The 22,310-nt window shown below is 40.7% G+C and overlaps 1 protein-coding gene across 3 annotated transcripts in view; it reads left to right on the top strand.

Annotated features, from left to right (window-relative positions):
* The window catches only part of NBEA (neurobeachin), an 817,568-nt gene that overhangs the window by 241,685 nt on the left and 553,573 nt on the right, over nt 1-22,310 (top strand). For all 3 annotated transcript variants that reach the window (XM_054015304.1, XM_054015305.1, XM_054015303.1), the window contains exons 12-13: nt 638-790; nt 1,259-1,427. In XM_054015304.1, the coding sequence (XP_053871279.1) occupies nt 638-790; nt 1,259-1,427 (322 nt within the window). The remainder of the gene's footprint in view (nt 1-637; nt 791-1,258; nt 1,428-22,310) is intronic.

Here is a 22,310-nt window from a genome sequence, read left to right as displayed (position 1 = left end):
TTATGCTCTAATAAATTTGTTAGTCTCTAAGGTGCCACAAGTACTCCTGTTCTTCTTTTTGCGGATACAGACTAACACGGCTGTTACTCTGAAACTTGTCATAAAATATTTAAGTAGTTCACAGCACTAAAGAAATGCTGAAGAATTCAAAAGGAATTAACAAGACACAACACTGCAAAGAGTGGAAGACTGACTATGATATGTAGGAAAATAAAATGGAGAAAACAGGAAAAAAAATAATCTTAGCTGCAGATATTTGAGCATAGTTTCAAAGCAAATATTGACGTTAATAAGATTCAAACACCTTATCAGTAAGCAAAAAGGAGCATTTAAATCTTGACCATTACTGAGATGAATTATTAGTGAACACAATATTCATCTTTTGAACTGGGAAACTGTATGGACCAAAAAATAGTTTTCTTCTCTATGAGAAAGACTAGTAGTATGAGTTATGAGAATGTATATGTATTTCTGTCTGATTTTATTCTTGTCTTTAAGAATAAGAATGTAGCATTTTACTCGTGCTTAGTAAATACTGCCCCAGTTCAAATCTCTTCTTTTAGAGTAAGGCTGGAAGATTGAATGAAAGTATATTAAGACCGAGTTTACATTTTCCCTGATTTTTTTCTTTGTTCAGTCATCTAGAGTTCATATAACCAGGGCAGTTCTGGAGCAATTTTTGTCTTTTGCAAAATATCTGGATGGATTGTCACATGGAGCACCTTTACTGAAGCAATTGTGTGATCACATCCTTTTTAATCCTGCTATTTGGATACATACCCCTGCAAAGGTATGTGTACACTGTAAATGTGGTGTTGCTTTTTGTACTGTAAAGTGACATACAAGTTTTGCTTTACTTATGGTAATTAATGCAGCTTACTTTTTTTTAAAAGCAGTATTAAACATTTGTAATTGTAAACCAAAGGCAAAAAATCCTGTAATTTGCAGTTTTACATCTAACATGTATACTGAGTTTTTAATTGTTCATCTTTTCTGTTAGGAAATATGATAGAAATGATTACTCATCCCCAATAATAATCAACCTGCAGTTTTTTTCATGCATTGTGTTTTAAGACTGTATGAATGAAAACGAAATGCAAAATCTGAAAAATCATACTTTAAGCAGCCAAAATATGATCCATTGGGGAAAAAAATCACTCATTCTATAATAATTTTAATTCACTTATTGTTAACGTCTCTATTTAATATGAAAATAAGATTTAACTTTATATTTGTGGGCTATAATTTTATTCTTCAGGTGCAGCTTTCACTGTATACCTATCTGTCTGCTGAATTTATTGGCACTGCTACTATCTACACCACCATACGCAGAGTAGGAACAGTATTACAGCTAATGCACACACTGAAATACTACTACTGGGTAGTTAATCCTGCTGATAGCAGTGGCATTACTCCTAAAGGACTAGGTAAGTACAATACAGTACAATTCAATTTTATAACAAACTGATTATACAACTTTTTCATAATGAACGACGATAACAGCAATGGAAACATGTGAGAGCTCGTGTAGCCGTTAGACAAGGAATTAGATGAAAGTTGATAATAGGTGCCAATGTGTGAAGCTGGCTGACAGCTTAAACACTACATAAATACTTACTTTCATGAAATATTAAATGATGTTTTATTGCACTTTATGCATCTCTTTTTGGGTACTTTTGAAAATAATCAATTTTTAGGTGTCTTCATAGATACCTGTGCTACGTTTAAAAAAAAAATCAGAAATTTTTGATTTTCTGATTTTTATTAACTTGTCGTCCCTCACATAAGATATAATTCTGTAGTTCTATATTTCTATAATACCTCTTCTGATTTGCTGCAGTTTGTAATAATTTTACAGTACTCTCAGAAAATGCATTTTACATTGTGCCTGTCTTATAGGCAAAAGGAACCTTCACTGCACAAGATTTCACTTTTGCTTAGTGATGGACTACTGTCATAGGTGACCCTTAAAATCATGTGGACAGCTCTGATTTTTGTCTCAGCGATCTCTAACGCCGTATTTTAAACTCAGTAATATTTTCTCTCTACTCTAATTTAACAGCATTTAGTTACATACAGGTTTTTAGCTCAGAAAGTAATTAAATGCAAAAACCACAATAATATATAAGAGGCTAAATTGAATCTATAGTATATGTGCAGGTTTTACGTACTGCTGTACTCCTGTTGCATTTAATGGACTACTCTTGTGTAAAGCAAACTTTTGGTTCAAAGTCTCTGAGAGCCACTGGAAGCTTACTAATATCCTCCTCATCCTCTGATCTTTCCTATCCTGCTGACAAACTGAAAACTTAAGAGAAATACTATTTCTGTGCTATAATAGTATCACACTGACATTTTTTAGTTTGAGAATACAGAAATTAAGGGAAAATATGAATAGTTTGGAATAACCATAAATTGTCAGGGAGCTGTTGGCATAATATGTTTTTTCCATTTCTTATGTTTATGAATAATAATGCAATTGAGGGATAGAGCATCCCATAGAGAGGTATCCCCACTTTCGAAGTGAGGAGGCAGAGGATCTCAAAAGGAGTCACTACCAGAGCTGGAATTACACCTCAGGATTTCCTTGTTCCCAGCCCTCTGCTCATTCCGCTACATGATGCTTAGTTTTCTTTCTATGATAAAATTATAAAAAAACTGCAAATGACTTTTTTGTGCTTACATTTTCCATTAAAGTGAATGAGAAGTCTATAGAATAGTAAATTATGAAAACTACATCTGGTAACTAGTGATTAAGTAGAGAAATAGCTTTTCTATAGATACCCACCTCAGAGATTTCCCATTATTGTCTTGCTTCAAGCATAAGACCAAGTGGGAACTTCAGTAACTTTACAGTTTGGAAACTTTGATGCAACCATAGAAGTGCCTCTTGCGTCCCTCAGTCAGGTTCCTTGGGATGTAGAACCTTGGCAGTACCAGAGGGGCAGAGGCTGCAGAGTACGCTAGGTTCAGGAATTATTACCATAAATCATCTTACTCTGTTCTGAGCCCGGTGAGATGACTGTGTGGTAAAACCAACCAACCAATCAAACAAACCTCAAACTGATCTTTGTCTACACTACAGATTCCAATGTTGCTATTCGTGGAACACCATCCATTGAGGGTGCTAGATTCCAAAAATCATAATGTCTGTAAGTCCTGAACTATGGTCTGAAAATGTGTCAAATTAATTCAGGGCTTTAAATTTGATATCAAAGGGTTTTTTCCTCTTCAGAAAATCCACCTCATACTCACATGACAACTTGTTATTGACCTATTCTCCATAATGTACCTAACTTTCTTGAATCTGCTTTAAATTGCAGACTCTGTCATGGGGTTTTCAGAATATGCCAGTCAAGCTCAGATAATATGCAGTTGCTTTCAGTCTGTAGATTTCTTAACAATTTAGAGTTCAAAGCTATGGGACACTTAACAGTATTTCAGTATTTGTAGAGTGCTACAGTATGTGCTATCAGGTATTGTATTTCCATCAGCATCAAGATGCTAATAAACCTCAGCCTTTCCAAAGCAAGTAATGAGAGATAATTGGATGCAAATTAGTAGCACTATAATGTTGATGCCTTTAAAGCCTGTCTGCTAATGAATATGTTGGCAGTTTTATAAGAGACCTTAGAAGAGTAAGTATACCTAATTTTCAGTTTAAAATTAAAAAATTGATAGTGTCATGCTTCAAATAGCTTATGAAATACTGAAAAGGAATGCAAGAATTTCTAAATTTTCAATTTTATTTACAGTTTTAAAAATTGCTTAACTGATCACAATTTTGAAAAAATATAGAAATACTTGGATGGATCTGATTAATTTTTTGCACTTGAATTGCTTCAGTCCATATTAGCTATTCCATTTATCCAGTCTTTTTAAGGCATTGTGTTAAAGTTTAACAAATGCTTTAATAACACTGCTCTACAGCCAAAATGCTTCTGAAATAAATGTAGTCAAACTGTACTAATTCTGGGTCACTGAGAACAAAAATTATGCTTAAAATTGTTGATTGGCTCTAGTTTTCAAGATATGCTATTGGGTCAGTATATACGACCCTTGACTTGGGAATGGTGGAGGATAAGTGAGTTATAAAGGGAAGCAACAGAGGGTCCTGTGGCACCTTTGAGACTAACAGAAGTATTGGGAGCATAAGCTTTCGTGGGTAAGAACCTCACTTCTTCAGATGCTTGCTCCCAATACTTCTGTTAGTCTCAAAGGTGCCACAGGACCCTCTGTTGCTTTTTACAGATTCAGACTAACACGGCTACCCCTCTGATACTTTATAAAGGGAAGGGATCTCAATTTAAACCAGAAATTACTAAAATACATCTTTGACTGGATCTATGAATAAATCTATGACTGGGTTTGGACAGTACTTGCTTTTTAGGCAAAACAATAAATGATGCAATCTGAAGCTGGTATTGCGTCATACATGATATGAATTGCATCATGTTATTCTTAGAAGTCATGGATGATGCAATCATAACGAAGCTTACATCACTCTGTTGAACAAATTTCCCTATATCAGCTCTAGAAATCATACAGTGTCGTGCTCTCTTATTTGTCAGTGTTTGATTTTGCAAAGGGACACATTTCTGTTTAGCCAAAGTGAGCAGAGATGCCTCGTACTTGTGTGAACAGTGCAGATAACTTCTGCCATGTTTGTGGTGAAGTGACTTTTGCATCACAAAAGCGCAGTATAACCACTATGGTTAAGAAAGCCTATCACCTTTATTTTGGCTGCAAAATTGGAGATCAGAACAAGAGGTGGGCCCCACACATATGCTGCAACACTTGTGCAACAAATCTTCGCCAGTGGTTGAACAGGAAAAGGAAATCTATGCCTTTTACAGTGCCGATGATTTGGAGAGAGCTAACAGATCATACCAGCAATTGTTACTTCTGCATGGTGCCTCCAGTTGGGAAAGGTGTGTCAAAGAAGAAAAAGTGGACTCTGCATTATCCAAACATTCCATCAGCTATACGCCCAGTACCCCACGGAGAAGGACTGCCAGTTCCTGATGCACCAGAATCATTCTCACTTGAGTCAGATGAGGAAGAGGATGAAACTTCTGGTCCTCAACCACCAATGTCACAGGACCCACATTTTCTCCCATCCTCCTCCTCTGAACCACACCTCATAACACAAGGTGAACTGAATGACCTTGTCAGGGATTTGGAACTACCCAAGAGTAAGGCAGAGCTGTTGGGCTCCAGACTCCAGCAGTGGAATCTCCTGGCAGGTGATGTTAGGGTTTCCATGTTCCGTGACCGTCAAAAGGATCTTGTCCCATTCTTCTTCGTGGAAGGTGATCTTGTAGCCTGCAACAACATTGATGGTGTGATGGCAGCCCTCAACATAGTTCACGATCCAGATGAGTAGAGACTGTTCATTGATTCATCGAAGACGAGTCTTAAAGCTGTTTTACTGCATAATGGCAATGTTTTGCCATCAATTCCAGTTGGTCATGCAGTCCATATGAAGGAAACCTGTGACAGCATGAAACAACTTTTGAGGTGCATAAACTATGACCAACATCAGTGGCAGCTTTGTGGCAATTTGAAGGTTGTTGCTCTCTTGCTTGGTCTGCAGACTGGATACACAAAGTACTGCTGTTTTCTCTGCGAATGGGATAGTCATGCAAGAGATTCCCACTACATCAAGAAAGATTGGCCACTCCGACAGTCATTGGAGCCTGGGAGGAAAAGTGTTCAGCATCCACCACTTGTTGAATCAAGGAAGATTTTGTTACCACCTTTACACATCAAGCTGGGTCTAATGAAGAACTTTGTCAAGGCCAGTGACAAAACACGCAGCTTTCAAGTACCTCCGTGGAAAATTTCCAAGGTTAAGTGAAGCTAAGATAAAGGAAGGTGTCTTTGTTGGTCCTCAGATTCGTGAACTTCTTCGAGATGATGCATTTGACCATGCATTGCGTGGCAAGGAAAAGACAGCATGGAAAGCCTTCCAGTTAGTGGCAATAAATTTTCTCGGAAACAACAAAGCAGACAACTACAGGTTGTTGGTGGAAAACCTCCTCAAGGCATACAAAAGCCTTGGTTGCAACATGTCACTAAAGAGACATTTTTTGCACTCTCATCTAGATTTTTTGTCCACCGAACTTCGGAGCAGTGAGCGACGAGCACGGCGAGCGATTTCACCAGGACATTGCAACAATGGAGAAACGCTATCAGGGCAAATGGAGCCCATCAATGCTTGCAGACTATTGCTGGACAGTAACAAGAGATGCTCCATTTAATGAATACAAGAGACAAGCCAAGAAGCGCCGAGTAGACACTGAATAGGACTAAACTATGTACATAATAGTTTTTTGCCTTTTGTTTCATAATACATTTTATTTATATAAACCTTTTGCTGATTTTTAAAGTGTTACATAAACAGGACAGGTGAAATATTACCATGTAACGCAACCATAAACACATGAAAAGACCTAGGTTTATAATTTATGAATAAAACTCTACTATCTACACAATATACATAGACATAAAATGTAAAAACGGAAATATCTTAGAAACAGTAGCCAATCAGTTGTTTTAATTATCATATTTGAATTCAGCACATCAAAATACATAATAAATAGCACATTTTATCTCTGAAGCAGACGACTTCTCAAAAAGTGTAGACCAGTGTAATTGTTTTAATGATTTTCTTTTAAAACATCATTTTGTAGTCTTGGATTTATGTCTCAGAGGAATACTTACAGTAAAGGCAGAAGATAATTCCTATAACAACAGCTCTTGAATTGTAGCATTCTTTCTTTGTGTTTTTATCACGCTTCTCTGACTCACCAAATTTTAATCAAAGTGTATTTTAGTATATAGTTTTAAGCAAAAATGTACTCACTGGCTATTATACAGTTATTTAAAAGTTTAAAAATTTAAAGAGAGACAACGTAGCTCACTTCTTTAAAAAAATATTCCATATTCTCATTGTGTTAAAAGCTCAGCAGTCAGGAAGACAAGACCATTGCAGAGAAACTAAATGAATTCTTTACAACAGTCTCCAATGCAGAAGATGGGAGATTCCCACCCCGAGCCATTCTTTTTAGGTGATAAACCTGAGGAACTGTCCAAAATTGAGGAGTCAGTACAGGAGGTTTTGGAAATAAATTAAACAATAATAAGTCACCAGGACCACATGGTATTGACTGAAGATTTCTGAAGGAACTCAGATATGAAATTGCAGAACTACTAACTGTGGTATATAAACTATCACTAAAATTGGCCTCTGTTCCAGATGACTGAAAGATCGCTAACATCATACCAATTTTTTTTTTAAAAGGCTCCAGAGGTGGTCCCGGCAATTCCAGGCCACTAAGCCTAACTTCAGTACCTGGCAAATTAGATGAAACTATAGGAAAGAACAGAATTATCAGACACCTAGATTAACACAATTTTGGGGGAAGGAGTCAGCATGGCTTTTGTAAAGGGAAATTATGGCTCCCAAATCTATTAAGATTCTTTGAGGGGGTTCAACAAACATGTGGACAAAGGTGATCCAGTGTGTATAGTATACTTGGACTTTCACAAAGCAACAAGGTCCCTCACCAAAGGCTGTTAAACAAAGTCAGCAGTCATGGGGTAAGAGGAAAGGTCCTCTCATGGATCAGGAAGTGGTTAAAAGATAGGAAACAAAGGGTAGGAACTAATGATCAGTTTTCACAATGGAAAGAGCTAAATAAGGGAGTTTCCAATAGACCAGTGCTGTTCAACGTATTCATAAATGATCTGGAAAAAGAGATAAACAGTGACAAAGCTTGCAGATGATACAAAATTGGTCAAGATAGTTAAGTCCAAAGCAGACTGTGAGGAATTACAAAGGGGTCTCTCAAAGCTGGATGACTGGGGAACAAAATAGTAATAGAAATTCAATGTTGATAAATTCAAAGTAATGCACAGTGGAAAACATAATCCTAACTATATATACAACATGATGGGGGTCTAAATTAGCTGTTACAACTAAAGAAAGAGATTGTGGATAGTTCTCTGAAAACAGCCCCTCAATGTGCAATGGCAGTCAAAAAAGCTAACAATGTTAGGAACAATTAGGAAAGGGATAGAAAATAAGACAGTACATATCACAGTTACTCTGAAACATATCACAGTGCTACTATATAAATTCATGGTATGCCCATACCATGAATACTGTGTGCAATTCTGGTCACCGCATCTCAAAAAGGTATATTAAAATTGGAAAGATGCAGAGAAGGGAAACAAAAATGATTAAAAAGAAGAACAGGAGTACTTGTGGCACCTTAGAGACTAACAAATTTATTAGATGCATCCGAAGAAGTGGGCTGTAGTCCACGAAAGCTTATGCTCTAATAAATTTGTTAGTCTCTAAGGTGCCACAAGTACTCCTGTTCTTCTTTTTGCGGATACAGACTAACACGGCTGCTACTCTGAAAAATGATTAAGGGGGTACGGAACATCTTCCATATGAGGAGGGATTAAAAAGACCTGGAATGTTCATCCTGGAAAAAAGATGACTGAGGGGGGATATGACAGAGGTCTATAAAATCATGAATGCTATGGAGAAAGTGAATAAGGAAGTGTTATTTTCTCCTTCACATAACACAAGAACCAGGCGTCACCCAAGGAAATTAATAGGCAGCAGCATTAAAACAAACAGAAGGAATTATGTCTTCACACAATGCACAGCCATCCTGTAGAACTTATTGCCAGGTGAAGTTGTGAAGGCCAAAAGTATAACTAGGTTCAAAACAGGATTAAATAAGTTCATGGAGAATGAGTCCACCAATAGCTGTTAGTCAAGAAGATCAGGGATGTTACCTCATGCTCTGGGAGTCCCCAAGCCTCTGACTGCCAAATGGCATGGTATTGATCACTTGATAATTGTCTGTTCTGTTTATTCCCTGTGAAGGATCTGGCATTGGCATTGTCAACAGACAGGATACTGTCTAGATGGATCATTGGTCTGACCCAGTATGGCCATTCTTATGCCCTCATGATATGTTTATATGAAAAACAAGAAATAGTCACTTACCCCATTACAGTTCCTTGGGGCCAGGATAAATTTCACAACAGCAAGGGCTGTCTTAACACAGGACAGATAGCTTGCACTTCAGTGTTCATAATTGAACACTATGGTATTGCATCCAGCGACAACAGTACATACTTGCCTCATGTTGTTAGTACATATGTCCAATGTACATATGTGATGCTGCTTTCCAGAGTTTGCCCAACATCCCTACAACTCTGGGTCAGGTAAGTATACTCCCCCACAGAGCATCTATTGAGCACTATTTTAATTTGGTATTTTGCCCTCACAGTACCGACCTGGTGGCTGCATCCAGACAGTGCTCAAAAGGAGTGTCATTCATGACCCCATTGCCATCCAGTGCAAAAGTCATAGATGAGTCTGGGGACCCCATCTGGACCACCCTGCAGATACAGGAACATGGATCCCAGAGGACATGAAACTGCACATAAAAGTCTTGGAGCTCAGAGTCTTCAGGCTCACATGCAAGGCATTCTTTCTGATCTTATAACATTCTGTAGAATAGATACAGACAAACCAATATGCCATATAAGCAAGGGAGTGCCATCTTTTTCTCCCTCTTCAGGGAGGCAATCAAACTATGGAGCTGTTGCTAGCTGCATGGCATAATCCAGATAGCTCTCCACCTTCTGGGAGCCAAGAACATTTTCATAATTTCCTAAGCAGGCAATCTGTCAAGAATCAGAGTGGTTACTGCTGAAATCCATCACCAGGTCACTATTCCATCAATGGAAATGATAGACGTGTTTGCTACCAAGCACAGTGCTGAGTGCCCAAGCTTCTATTCCAGAGGAGATAGGAGCCACAGGATCTGTGCCAGACATTTTCCTTTTCTAGGGGAATCAGGGCCACCTTTACACTTCCCCCATGGATTCTGCTAATCCCCAGGATCATTGCCAAGGTCAGATGAGACCATGACAAATTCATTTTCACAGCTCCCTACTGACCGAGTGGCCTGTTGTCCACACAACCCCTGATCAGTCTCCCTGGCCACCCAGACCTGGTGTCACAAAATCAAGATAAAGCATTCCATCCAGACCCAAAGTTGCTGAAAATGATGGCCAGGATGTTGACTGGTTGAGTGCCATGGAAAGGGACGGCCACTCACCCATCAAGGAAATCTTGTCACAGAGCAAGAAGCTTCCCAGGAGGAAAACTCCTCCAAATGGAAAAGGTTCTTGATACGGGTGGCCCAGCACAGCCTAGAGCTGGGGCAGGTTCCAATACTGGGGATTCTGGACCATTTGCTGCAGTTAAAGTATATTGGGCTTTCATTTAGTTCACTCAGAGTCCATCTAGAAGCCATATCATCCATTGATATAGCCACTCTTGGTCTTCCCTCATCTAATGGTATCTGAATTCCTTAAAGACCTAATGCATGTTTATTCATTGGTTACGGAAATTACTTCAGGATGGACCTCATTGTCCTTTTGAAGCTTATGGAGCTCCACCCATCCATGCTCTTCCCAGAGTACTTTGTTCACCATCTGATTTTCAAGTGATCTTTCTGGTGGCTATCACCTTGGCCAGAGGAGTGAATGAGCTTCAGGCACTCATGCTGAAACTCCTTCATACCTTGTTCCATAGGGACAAAGTGGTATTGAGGCTTCATGCAAAATTCACCCCCAAGATGGTTTCTGAATTCCACTTAAACCAGCCAAGCAACTTATTTGTGTTCTTCCTAAAGCCCCATTCCAAACCTTTGATGTATCCAGAGCTCTTCAATATTGCATTGACATGGCCAAATCTTTCAGATTATCCTTGCATCTATTTGTGGCTGGCTTCACCAAAGGTCAGCACGTTTCATCAAAGACTATGAAAATGGTTAACACTTATTTCACTGTGCTACCAGTTGGCTAATGTACCTCTCACACTAAGGGACACTTACTTCACCACCCTCTCCAGTGGCTTGTCCACATAGAGGATAATAGCCTACTACTGCTAATAGTTCAGAGGTGGGCAAACTTTTTGACCTGAGGGCCGCACTGGGATTCGGAAATTGTATGGAGGGCCGGTTATGGGAGGCTGTACCACCCCAAACAGCCAGGCGTGACCCGACCCCCGCCCTCTACCTCATCCATCCCCCTCCCCTGCTTCTTGCCCCCTGATGGCCCGGGACTCCTGCCCCATCGAACCCCCCCTGTTCCCTGATGGGCCTCCCCCCCAGGACCCCTGCTCCGTCCACCCACCCTACTCCCTGTCCCCTGACTGCCCCTGGAACCCCCACCCCTGACTGCACCCCGCTACCCCATCCAACCCCCCCTCTCATTCCTGAATGCCGTCCCCGGGAACCCCCACCCCATCCACCCACCCCTTCTCCCTGACTGCCCCCGGAACCCCTGCCCCTGACTGCCCCCTGCTGCCCCATCCAACCCTCCCTTCTTCCTGACTGCCCCCGGGACCACTGCACCCATTCACCCCACCATACCCTGCCCTCTGACCGCCCCGCCCCCTGACCACCACACTGAACTCCCTGGCCTCTATCCAACCCCCCTGCCTCCTTGCTGCGCTGCCTGGAGAACCAGTGGCTGGCAGCGTGGCTGTGGCTGGAGCCAGCCACGCCACCGTACAGCACAGGGTCAGGCCATGGCTCTGCGTCTGAGCTGCCTGGCCGCCCAGAGCATTGCGCCGGCAGCGTGGCACGCTGAGCCTGCGGGTGGGGGGGAAGAGCAGCAGGGGAGGGGCTGGGGGCGAGCCTCCCGGGCCAGGAGCTCAGGGGCTGGGCAGGAAGGTCCCGCGGGCCGTAGCTTGCCCACCTCTGTACTAGTTACTCCATTAGCTCAAGTGGTATAAGTCTGTGCTATGGATCTAGAGGTTACATTTTTTCTGATGACCCTTCTGGAGACAGTCAGTACGGTTCTATATGATGGCACTTCTATTTCTTCTTTAAGTGTCTTCTGAATATTCCCACTTTTGGAACATGAGTGATTGGTGCTAATGAACAATGCAGTCCTTCTACTAGTAGTGCTTGTTAGACCAAATCATGCATCCCTCTCTAACCCCTCCCCTCAGCACTCCAGCATGTTCTGAGGGTGGGGCTATAAAAAGGGGCATCATAGTAGTTGCCATTTCAATTCTTGCCAACTTGCTGACCAAGATGGATTTGAGTCCTTCTCATTAAGATCTGTAACAGCTTAAATAAGTTCTCACACTTCTGAATCATCTCTCTCCTCCCCCACATGGAAAAGGACAGGAGAAAACCACATCTCTTATACTACAACTACAGGGAAGGAGGGTGAGGCAGCTAAAGGTAGCAAGAGGCTTAAAAAGCCTGGATAGATGTTTAAATTTAATGCGGGGAGGGGGAGTAGTGAGGGGGTCAATCAGCTCCCATCTCCCTTTGCCTGGCCAATGGGAGACAGAGAATCTCTGAAGGAGTAGGAGCCCCTCCCCCACCATGTTCCCAGACATGTGGTCCCCCCATCTCTGGGGTTGTCCACCATACCGTGGGTCTGATCAAGTTTCCATCTCAGTGAAATGGGTGGGTGGCTTTGTATAACAAAAATACAAAGCAAGGTTCATAAAATGAAAATACTTTTATCATAAGAATTCCAGTGCTTGAATGTTACCATCACTACATTTTAAGTGGCATTTGGTATTGAAAGAAGGAAGCCTGTTGTCTGTGACTAGTAATTTTACTGTAAGAAACTGAAAAATGTCACAGTATGGGAAAATGACACAAGACATTTCATTGTCAGAGACAACTGAAGCGCTGAGCTAATTTGACATAAGGCTTTTTAGATTCGGAGGAAATTTTAATGGAAATTTTGCCAATTTTAGAAATTCATTGTGGATGTTACAGTGCATTCAAATAACTTATCTTTGGAAGCATGAAATGTCTCATTAAACTGTAAACCTATTTCTTTTAGACATTTACAAAGCTTAATGTTTTCTGGACATTATTACTTGGGGAGGTAAGGAAATACATTTTCTTTAATATTAGTACAATAGCTTGATTTAATATCAGCGACAGATAAAACCTGCTTTAAGGCTTTATTCCTGTGTAGTGTCTTAAGAAGCAAAATATGGGTGGTTTTGTGACCTTCTAGTTAAACGAATATTGTCTAGAGCCAATGTATTTGTAAGTTTATATAAGAAGTCTCTCGATACAGAAACTATATTTGTCATCTCTGTATACGTCTCTTGAAATGGGAATTGCAAGCACTTTGAATTATTTCAAAGGTTGATTAGTTTATGTAGCTTTGTAAATATTTTGGATCTGCTGCTTGGATACTGCTTTGTAATTTCAAGCAACAATGCTCATCTTTGGATTTTGTACAGTAGAAATTAAGGCTTAATTTCTCAAATAATCAACACTTTAAAAAAAGAAAGGATGTAGTACTTTAGAAATTTAGCACCTCGGAACACACATCATCAGCACACTGTACATTGAGACAGATCTACAAAGTGATTTTTTTACTATTTACTAGCAATACAACATGGAAGGAAATCCAGTTTTATACTTTAAATTGTAAGTTTTACCATTTAAAGTTGTGTTTTGTAACTGTTCTTAACCAAGAATCCACCAACCAATCATAATGGATGGGTTTCTCTCCTATGGCAGTTCAAGAGTAGAGCTGAGTGAATAATTGATTTTTTTTGTTCAGTGGCAGAACCAAAAACTGTAGGGGGGAAATAACCGCTTTGAACAAAAGCTGAATTGTTTTGTTTATTCTCAGTAAAACAAAACAAATATTCAGGACCTTCTAAATGTTTCAAATGTCCTTTCAAAACATTTTTTACAAATGTTCTATTTTTTTCTTTTGCAGTTTTTCCCCCAGTTGAAACTCTTTGCTGAATTCAACCACATGCCTCTCAACCTTATTCCCCACACTCCTCCTCCTCCTGCCTCACCTACCAGCAATCATTCACTTTTTTTTAATAAAAATACTTTTGGTTACATTCCTCCACCCCAACAAAAACAAAACACTTTCCAGTCATATTTTAGCAATATGTTGTGTGAATTTTTCCAGATTCCTACCCTGTGTGGCACTTGAACTGACACTGGCTGGAGGCTAAAAGTTCTGTTAACTCCCCTGTCCATGCATGCCCAGTGTAATCTGTCTGGGACATGAGCCTTAGAACTGCTTGACGCATGTATCACTGGAGAAGCAAACTTTTTTCCAAACCACATTATAATTTGATTTTCCCCAAAGGGCACATTGGGCCATGCACTGTGTTGGGGTAACTCCTGAACTTTGGAAACTTTGGTGCAATGATCTGAGTCCTGGTTTGATCTCTCCCTCTGTGCAAAAAAGCATTGCCAGAATAGGTTAACAAAAGCTGGGGTGGGGGAACCGCATCTCAGGAACCCCTCCTCCGTACTCCCATGAAGCGCACCAAATTTCAATGCAATTCAAGTAACATTACAGATCTTAGAGCACTTAGAATAGTCAAACTTTAAACAGAAATCTGGTCTTAACTTTAAACTACAGCAGAGCTGCCATTCTGCTATAATCATACTCTGTTCTGTTAAATCTCATGTGATAAAATGTCAAAACAGGAGATTTTCACAAGGTTGGATATTTATAGCCATAGTGTATGAAGACATTTAGCAGTAGGCAATTGAGAGTAAGGTTCCTAACAGTTATATTCCTTCCCTCTTAAATTATTTTTCTGTGGAAATTGTAGGAAAGAAGATAGTTAACCCCTTTCTATTTCTTTATGATGGATGGTGCATTTTAATGGTTGTATTACAAATTGAGTATTCCTCAAGTTGCCCAGGTAACCTCGGTGGTATGTTTCTGCTATTTACATTTTTATTTGAAGTTGCACCATTTCAAAATGTGTTATATGGATATTTAAAACAAAATCAAGGGAAGGATTTATTAACAGTGAATCCCTGAATGTTGCAGTTTAAATTAAAAATCTTAACATGACCTGGAAAGAAAAAATGATAGTGGTCATAGAATATCAGGGTTGGAAGGGACCTCAGGAGGTTATCTATTCCAACCCCCTGCTCAAAGCAGGACCGATTCCCAACTAAATCATCCCAAGCCTGACCTTAAAAACCTCTAAGGAAGGAGATTTCACCACCTCCCTAGGTAACCCATTCCAGTGCTTCACCACCCTCCTAGTGAAAAAGTTTTTCCTAATATCCAACCTAAACCTCCCCCACTGCAACTTGAGACCATTACTCCTTGTTCTGTCATGAGGTATCACTGAGAACAGTCTAGATCCATCCTCTTTGGAACCCCCTTTCAGGTATGTCAAGGCTGGATCCCCACTTTGAACTTTAGGGTACAAATGTAGGGGCCTGCATGAAAACTTCTAAGCTTAACTACCAGCTTAGCTCTGGTTCTGTTGCCACCATTTCAATGGATTCCATTCCTGGGAAACCTTGAAAAACCTTCACCAAATCCCTGGTGAAAACAGATCCAAACCCCTTGGATCTTAAAACAAGGGGAAATTAACCATTCCCCTCCTTCCTCCCACCAACTCCCGGTGAATCAAGATCCAAACCCCTTGGATCTTAAAACAAGGAGAAATTAACCATTCCCCTCCTTCCTCCCACCAACTCCTGGTGAATCAAGATCCAAACCCCTTGGATCTTGAACAAGGAAAAATCAATCAGGTTCTTAAAAAGAAGGTTTTTAATTAAAGAAAAAGGTAAAAATCATCTCTGTAAAATCAGTTTGGAAATTAACCTTACAGGGTAATTAAACTTAAAGAGCTCAGAGGACTCCCCTCTAGTCTCAGGTTCAAAATACAGCAAACAAAGATAAACACTCTGGTAAAAGGTACATTTACAAGTTGAGAAAACAAAGGAAAACTAACACGCCTTGCCTGGCTATTTACTTACAAGTTTGAAATAGGAGAGACTTGTTTAGAAAGATGTGGAGAACCTGGATTGATGTCTGGTCCCTCTCAGTCCCGAGAACGAACACACTCCCAAACAAAGAACACAAACAACAGCCTTCCCCCCCCAAGATTTGAAAGTATCTTGTCCCCTTATTGGTCCTTTAGGTCAGATGCCAGCCAGGTTACCTGAGCTTCTTAACCCTTTACAGGGAAAAGGATTTTGGAGTCTCTGGCCAGGAGGGGTTTTATAGTACTGTACACAGGACAGCTATTACCCTTCCCTTTATAGTTATGACAAGGTAGTTGAAGGCTGCTATCAAATCCCCCCTCACTCTTCTCTTCTGCAGACTAAACAATCCCAATTCCCTCAGCCTCTCCTCATAAGTCATGTGCTCCAGCCCCCTAATCATTTTTGTTGCCTCTATTTGTCTAGGTCCCTCTGTATCCTGTCCCTATCCTCCAGCGTATCTACCACTCCTCCCAGTTTAGTGTCATCTGCAAACTTGCTGAGAGTGCAGTCCACGCCATCCTCCAGATTATTAATGAAGATATTGAACAAAACCGGCCCCAGGACTGACCCTTGGGGCACTCCGCTTGAAACTGGCTGCCAACTAGACATGGAGCCGTTGATCGCTACCCATTGAGCCCGATGATCTAGCCAACTTTCTATCCACCTTATAATCCATTCATCCAGCCCATACTTCTTTAACTTGGTGGCAAGAATACTGTGGGAGACCGTATCAAAAGCTTTGCTAAAGTCCAGGAATAACACATCCACCGCTTTCCCCTCATCCAGAGAGTCAGTTATCTCCTCATAGAAGGCAATTAGGTTAGTCAGGCATGACTTGCCTTTGGTGAATCCATGCTGATTGTTCCTGATCACTTTCCTCTCCTCTAAGTGCTTCAGAATTGATTCCTTGAGGACCTGCTCCATGATTTTTCCAGGGACTGAGGTGAGTCTGACTGGCCTGTAGTTCCCCGGATCCTCCTCTTTCCCTTTTTTGAAGATGGGCCCTACATTCACCTTTTTCCAGTCATCCGGGACCTCCCCCGATCGCCATGAGTTTTCAAAGATAATGGCCAATGGCTCTGCAATCACATCCGCCAACTTCTTTAGCACCCTCGGATGCAGCGCATCCGGCCCCATGGACTTGTGCTTATCCAGTTTTTCTAAATAGTCCCGAACCACTTCTTTCTCCACAGAAGGCTGGTCACCTTCTCCCCATACTGTGCTGCCCAGTGCAGCAGTCTGGGAGCTGACCTTGTTCATGAAGACAGAGGCAAAAAAATCGTTGAGTACATTAGCTTTTTCCACATCCTCTGTTACTAGGTTGCCTCCCTCATTCATTAAGGTGCCCACACATTCCTTGACTTTCTTCTTGTTGCTAACATACCTGAAGAAACCCTTCTTGTTACTCTTAACATCTCTTGCTATCTGCAACTCCAAGTGTGATTTGGCCTTCCTGATTTCACTCCTGCATGCCTGAGCAATATTTTTATACTCCTCCCTGGTCATTTGTCCAGTCTTCCACTTCTTGTAAGCTTCTTTTTTGCGTTTAAGGTCTTTTATGTAAAAGTTTTTATATGAACAGTCTTTTAAAATAATTCTGAGAAAGTCTTTAGCTTAAATAGTTCTCAATGTAGTTGCTGATTCATTATAATAATTTTGAAGCAATTATTTTTCTTGTCTTCCTGAGTTGGGTGAGCGAGTTGCTTGAGTGCTACCAGTAATTAATTAATTTTCCCATTAATACAAATATTCTATACTTAAATGTCTTCTTACACTTGTAATTAGTTTAGTAAGATCATTTGATTCCATGTTGATAGGTAAAGCATTTTACCATGTATATAGCAATGATACTAGAAGCTCTGTACTTATCTAACATATTTGTAAGTATGTATTTCACAAAGGTGCTTTCCATTTCAACATTTAAGAAATAACCTAAATGCCTACTTTACCCCTACGTTTTATGCTTTGATAAGGACTTCAGTGTTGCTTCTCTTTGAAGTCCTCCTTCTGTTTACCAGTTGCAGTCTTTACAATTAAAAGTCTTATCAAATATTTTTATACAAAACATCAGTCACAATAAACAAGCTTACATCCATTTTTCAAAACATAAAATAAAAGAAATTGGCATAGAACGTTAAACCAAGATAAAGTTTAAAATACAGCTCTTTTGAATTTGTATAAATACTCTTAGGGTGTTTATAAACAAGGTTTTCTGGCTAAGGAGGGGTTGTCTTCCTAACATGTGCTTTTCCGTGAGAGACAAACACCCCCCCCCCCAGAATTTCTTTGATTAGCTTCTACAATTTGTAACATAACTAGCTAAACAATATGTATTTTTATATTCAAGCATACTGGCTATAACATGCTGGTAACTATGTAGTAATATTCATTAAAATTCAAGTTCATATCTACCCAATATTAAAAATAACTTGTAATAATTGACGTCTGTCCACCACAGCAAGAAGTGAGAGAAACAAGAAAAAGGGGGGAAGAGAATAATATTCGCAAGTTAAGAAAAAAGTCTCATTTCTTTTATTCTCAGTGTTACTAACTCTCACAAATTTATAATAAATAACATGATTTTGGCTCCTGCTTCAAGCCATTAGATGAAAAGCTCTAGTCTTCCCATGACTTACGAGAAACAAAATCAGAGAAAGACTTTCCCCTACTGGTGCTTTGTAATCTAGAGGAATGTACAAGTTTATAAACTGTGAACTCTCATCCACCTCTTTTGCTGTTAACGGGCCCTTCACAACCCTTATTGTGAACCCAAAACGTCATACTGTTACCTTGGGGAATAAGAGATGCGGGGGGTGGGGAGGGAGAGGAGAGAATTACTATCATTCACCCATTTCACAGATGAGCAACTTGCATAACATCTGTTCTGGCATTTCTGGTAATTGAACCCATGTCTTCAATCTGATGAACCCAGGTCTGATCCACTTTGTCACATAATCTTACAGAAAAAAATTAAATTAGGTGTTTCTGAGACCCACACCAACCCCCTCTGGTTCTGTCACCTGTGGTGGAGAGGCCACGTGTTAAGAATTAATGATTCTGATATTGCTTCAATGCTAAAAAGTCTAGTTTATTAGCCTGAGGCTCATGCTTTTTAAATCCGGAGGCCCCATGTGCAGTCCTAGCAGAAGACCCAAACAGAGGGGTTGTTATATTTGGTTATGCTGCTTATAGCCAATAGATCACATTGTGATCCCAGATCCAGGAATAGAAGCTCAGAATCCTGATGCCGAGCATTCTGCCGTATCACAAATACTTATGTAAAAAGAAGAACAGGAGTACTTGTGGCACCTTAGAGACTAACAAATTTATTAGAGCATAAGCTTTCGTGGACTACAGCCCACTTCTTCGGATGCATATATTCTATATGCATCCGAAGAAGTGGGCTGTAGTCCACGAAAGCTTATGCTCTAATAAATTTGTTAGTCTCTAAGGTGCCACAAGTACTCCTGTTCTTCTTTTTGCGGATACAGACTAACACGGCTGTTACTCTAAATACTTATGTAGTATGCTAACAAAGTATGTGTTCTATCTCCCTCTACATACTCCTCCATACACATGCTGTCCCACTTACAATCAATTACTCCTATATTGCTGAAGTAGAAAAGGTCTGTGCAGTGCATCTGAAGGCTGTTTATCAAACCCTGCTGGTGTCCCATGTGGGGATGAAAAAATATATACACACAGATGCATAAAAGTTAATGTGAGGAGCCTGAAGTAATTGTTGGAATGATTTCATATTGCAAAAAGTATTTAGAAGTGAATTTGGGTGTTGTGCTAATATTTTTCTTGTTGTGTTTTTAGTGTTTATATTTTGGGTAATGGGAGCTCTCCCTTTAAGAGCAGGAGGTGGCAATTTATTATAGAGTGTGTTTGAGACTGAGTGCAATGTAAGGGAGAAATTTTGCCTATCTCCAGAGAAGGGAAGAACCTGCCTGTGTAAGCTCCAAAAAGGTTAGCATGTGATTTAATAAGCTTATCTTACCAGAAAGCAAGCCTCATTCTCTAAGGTGTGGTGTTAGCATTTACTGGGCACTTTCTGGCCTCAGGACATTGCTAATGAGATATAAAGCTTTTCACCTGTAGTTCACTAGTTTGAATCAGGTTCAGCTCTGCAGAGATTAACAGTTACTCCCATCTAGTGGAAGTTTCATACCACTAAACGATTTGAGTTGCCTGGTCCTAGTGCCAGCTCCCACGTGACAAATTCGTCACCATGCTTTACACTAGATTGTATGTTCTTTCAGGCAGGGACTACCTCTTGCTGTGTGTTCTACAGGGTCTAGCACAATAGGACCTTGGTTTTGTTTGGGTCTTCTAATGAGAGGTCCCGCAGCAGGGGACAGAATTGGATTACTCTTGATAAACTTGTGAAAGAAGACAACACTGTAATTGTGTCTCTCACATTGGAGACAGAGAGGATGATTTTTAAAAAAATCAGAAATCTGTGATTTAACCTTTGGCTCAAAAATTGAGATGATGGTGGTAGTTTGTTTTTGTTACCTCATAGTCTTTGAGGTCTGATTTATTATTTTTGAACTCTGGGGATTGCAGTACTACATTCCAGAAAATAAGGCTGTGTCTGCGTTAGTCGCTCTACTAGCATCAAAGCCAAATGAGACTCATAAAAGTGGCAAATTTACAGCAGCAGAATCCAATTTACTTAGCTTCCCTACTTTCCGGTATTGTTGTACCCAGTCTAGTATTAAGCAGCTGGTGTGCTGTAACTGCTGTGATCATTGCTTGTTCTGCTGTTCATAACTATCTTACTGTTCCCTTGTGCTCCTCCCATCTGTTTGTTTTATCCACCTGTTGAGTCGTCTTGTTTTAAATTTAGATTATGATCATCTTGTGGCAAGACACCTCCTAGCATTTCCCGCTCTGGCAGTGCTGGGGGATGTCGTAAATCAGCCCCACTCTGTACAGTGGGTGTCTTCCTCCTCTGTTGTTCTCTTGTCAGTATTTTCAAGGTAGGCCTCAGGGCAGGTACAAGGAGTGCTCCTCCAGCAAACAAAAAGAAACCAATTTTCAAACACAAAACAAAGGGGGACATTTTCCCTGTCCCCTCGCTGGGCATGGGGGTGCAGTGTTGTTGACCTGTTGTTAGCTGAGGTGTCGGTCCTTCCCCTAACAGGGCACTCAGTTTTGGTTGTTTCCCCTATCGGGAGGAGAACTGCCTCTCATCCCAGAGAAGCCTATATCCCTGCTGCCACTAGCTCTGCAGCAACTTGTCTCTCCTCCCCTTCTCTGGCCAAAGCAAGGGTTTTTAAAGGTCTCAGGCAGCCCTTTATTGGGTTCAGATGTCCCTATTTGTCCTGAGGTGTAACCCCTTTCCAGCTTATAGGAAAAAGGGCCTTTTATCATTCTAAGGCTAACATATCTGCCTTCCACCACTATCTTGCACCCCTACCCGTGAGCCCTTCCCCCCAGCCATCATACCTGGAGCCGGCTGTGCGATCTGCAGTCAGTTCGCTTTCAAACCATGCCAAGAGCACATACGTACACACTCATGCTCCATACTCTCCATTTCCTCACCCTCGTGTCCCACCCCAATACTAAGTGGCGGGACCTACTGCCATCTGTTGAAGGTAAGGAACCCCGGTGGGCCAGTCTGTATTCCAGTTGGTGCCTCCCTCGTGTAGCTGTAAGCACAGGCATATACCTGGTGCGGTTCACCTCTATACCTGATGCCTGTTCCTTTTGCTTCGTGAGGGAGACCCTTTGACACCTTTGAGGAGCAGTGGGTGCAGTCCGGAGTTCTCTGCTCGGTGTCCCGTTCAGATTCCGTACTTTTGCCCCTTTGACCTTCACACCTGTCGTTGTTTTCTTTTTTGTTGTCCTGTATTTATTTGAGTCCCAGGGTCAGGAGCTCCCCCTCCTTAGGCTGGGGGAGGAGCCGTTAGCTATGGGCAGGCTTGCACTCGTCCACTTCCTGGAATCAAACAGGACCACTCTCTTGCAGTTGCCTAGTCTGACTTTGTCCCAATCTGTTTTGGACAGGAACTGTTTCTGTTCTGTTTGTATGGTGCCTACTACAGAGCCTTAGGCTCTAGGCAACCAGAATACCAATAATAAGTAGTAGTAAACTGTGGAAGGAGGGAATATGTTTTTTCAGTGTTTGGACTATAACCTGACAGCAAACAGAGTTTTGATCATCATCTGCTAAAACATTGAACGACTCACTCACATCTCTAGATATATTAACGAGTATTGGAACATCGATATGAAGCTAACCTTTCTATGATTAGGTTCCTAGTACCTGTTAGTTTGGGATTCCTTCCTGCAAATGACTCCTTAAAATTTGTTTCTCCTAGAAATCTTTCCTGTCTTTTTCTTCTCATCAGTATCACACCCTTGGCTATCTCCCATGATCTAAGTTTTGTTTTGAGGTTCTTTCATTATAATCTCTCAGGAGGAGGTTCAGTGCCTTAGTCT

This window comes from Malaclemys terrapin, chromosome 1 (genome assembly GCF_027887155.1).
Source record: "Malaclemys terrapin pileata isolate rMalTer1 chromosome 1, rMalTer1.hap1, whole genome shotgun sequence".
Taxonomy (NCBI): Eukaryota; Metazoa; Chordata; order Testudines; family Emydidae; genus Malaclemys; species Malaclemys terrapin.
This window is presented reverse-complemented; position numbering and strand designations above follow the sequence as displayed.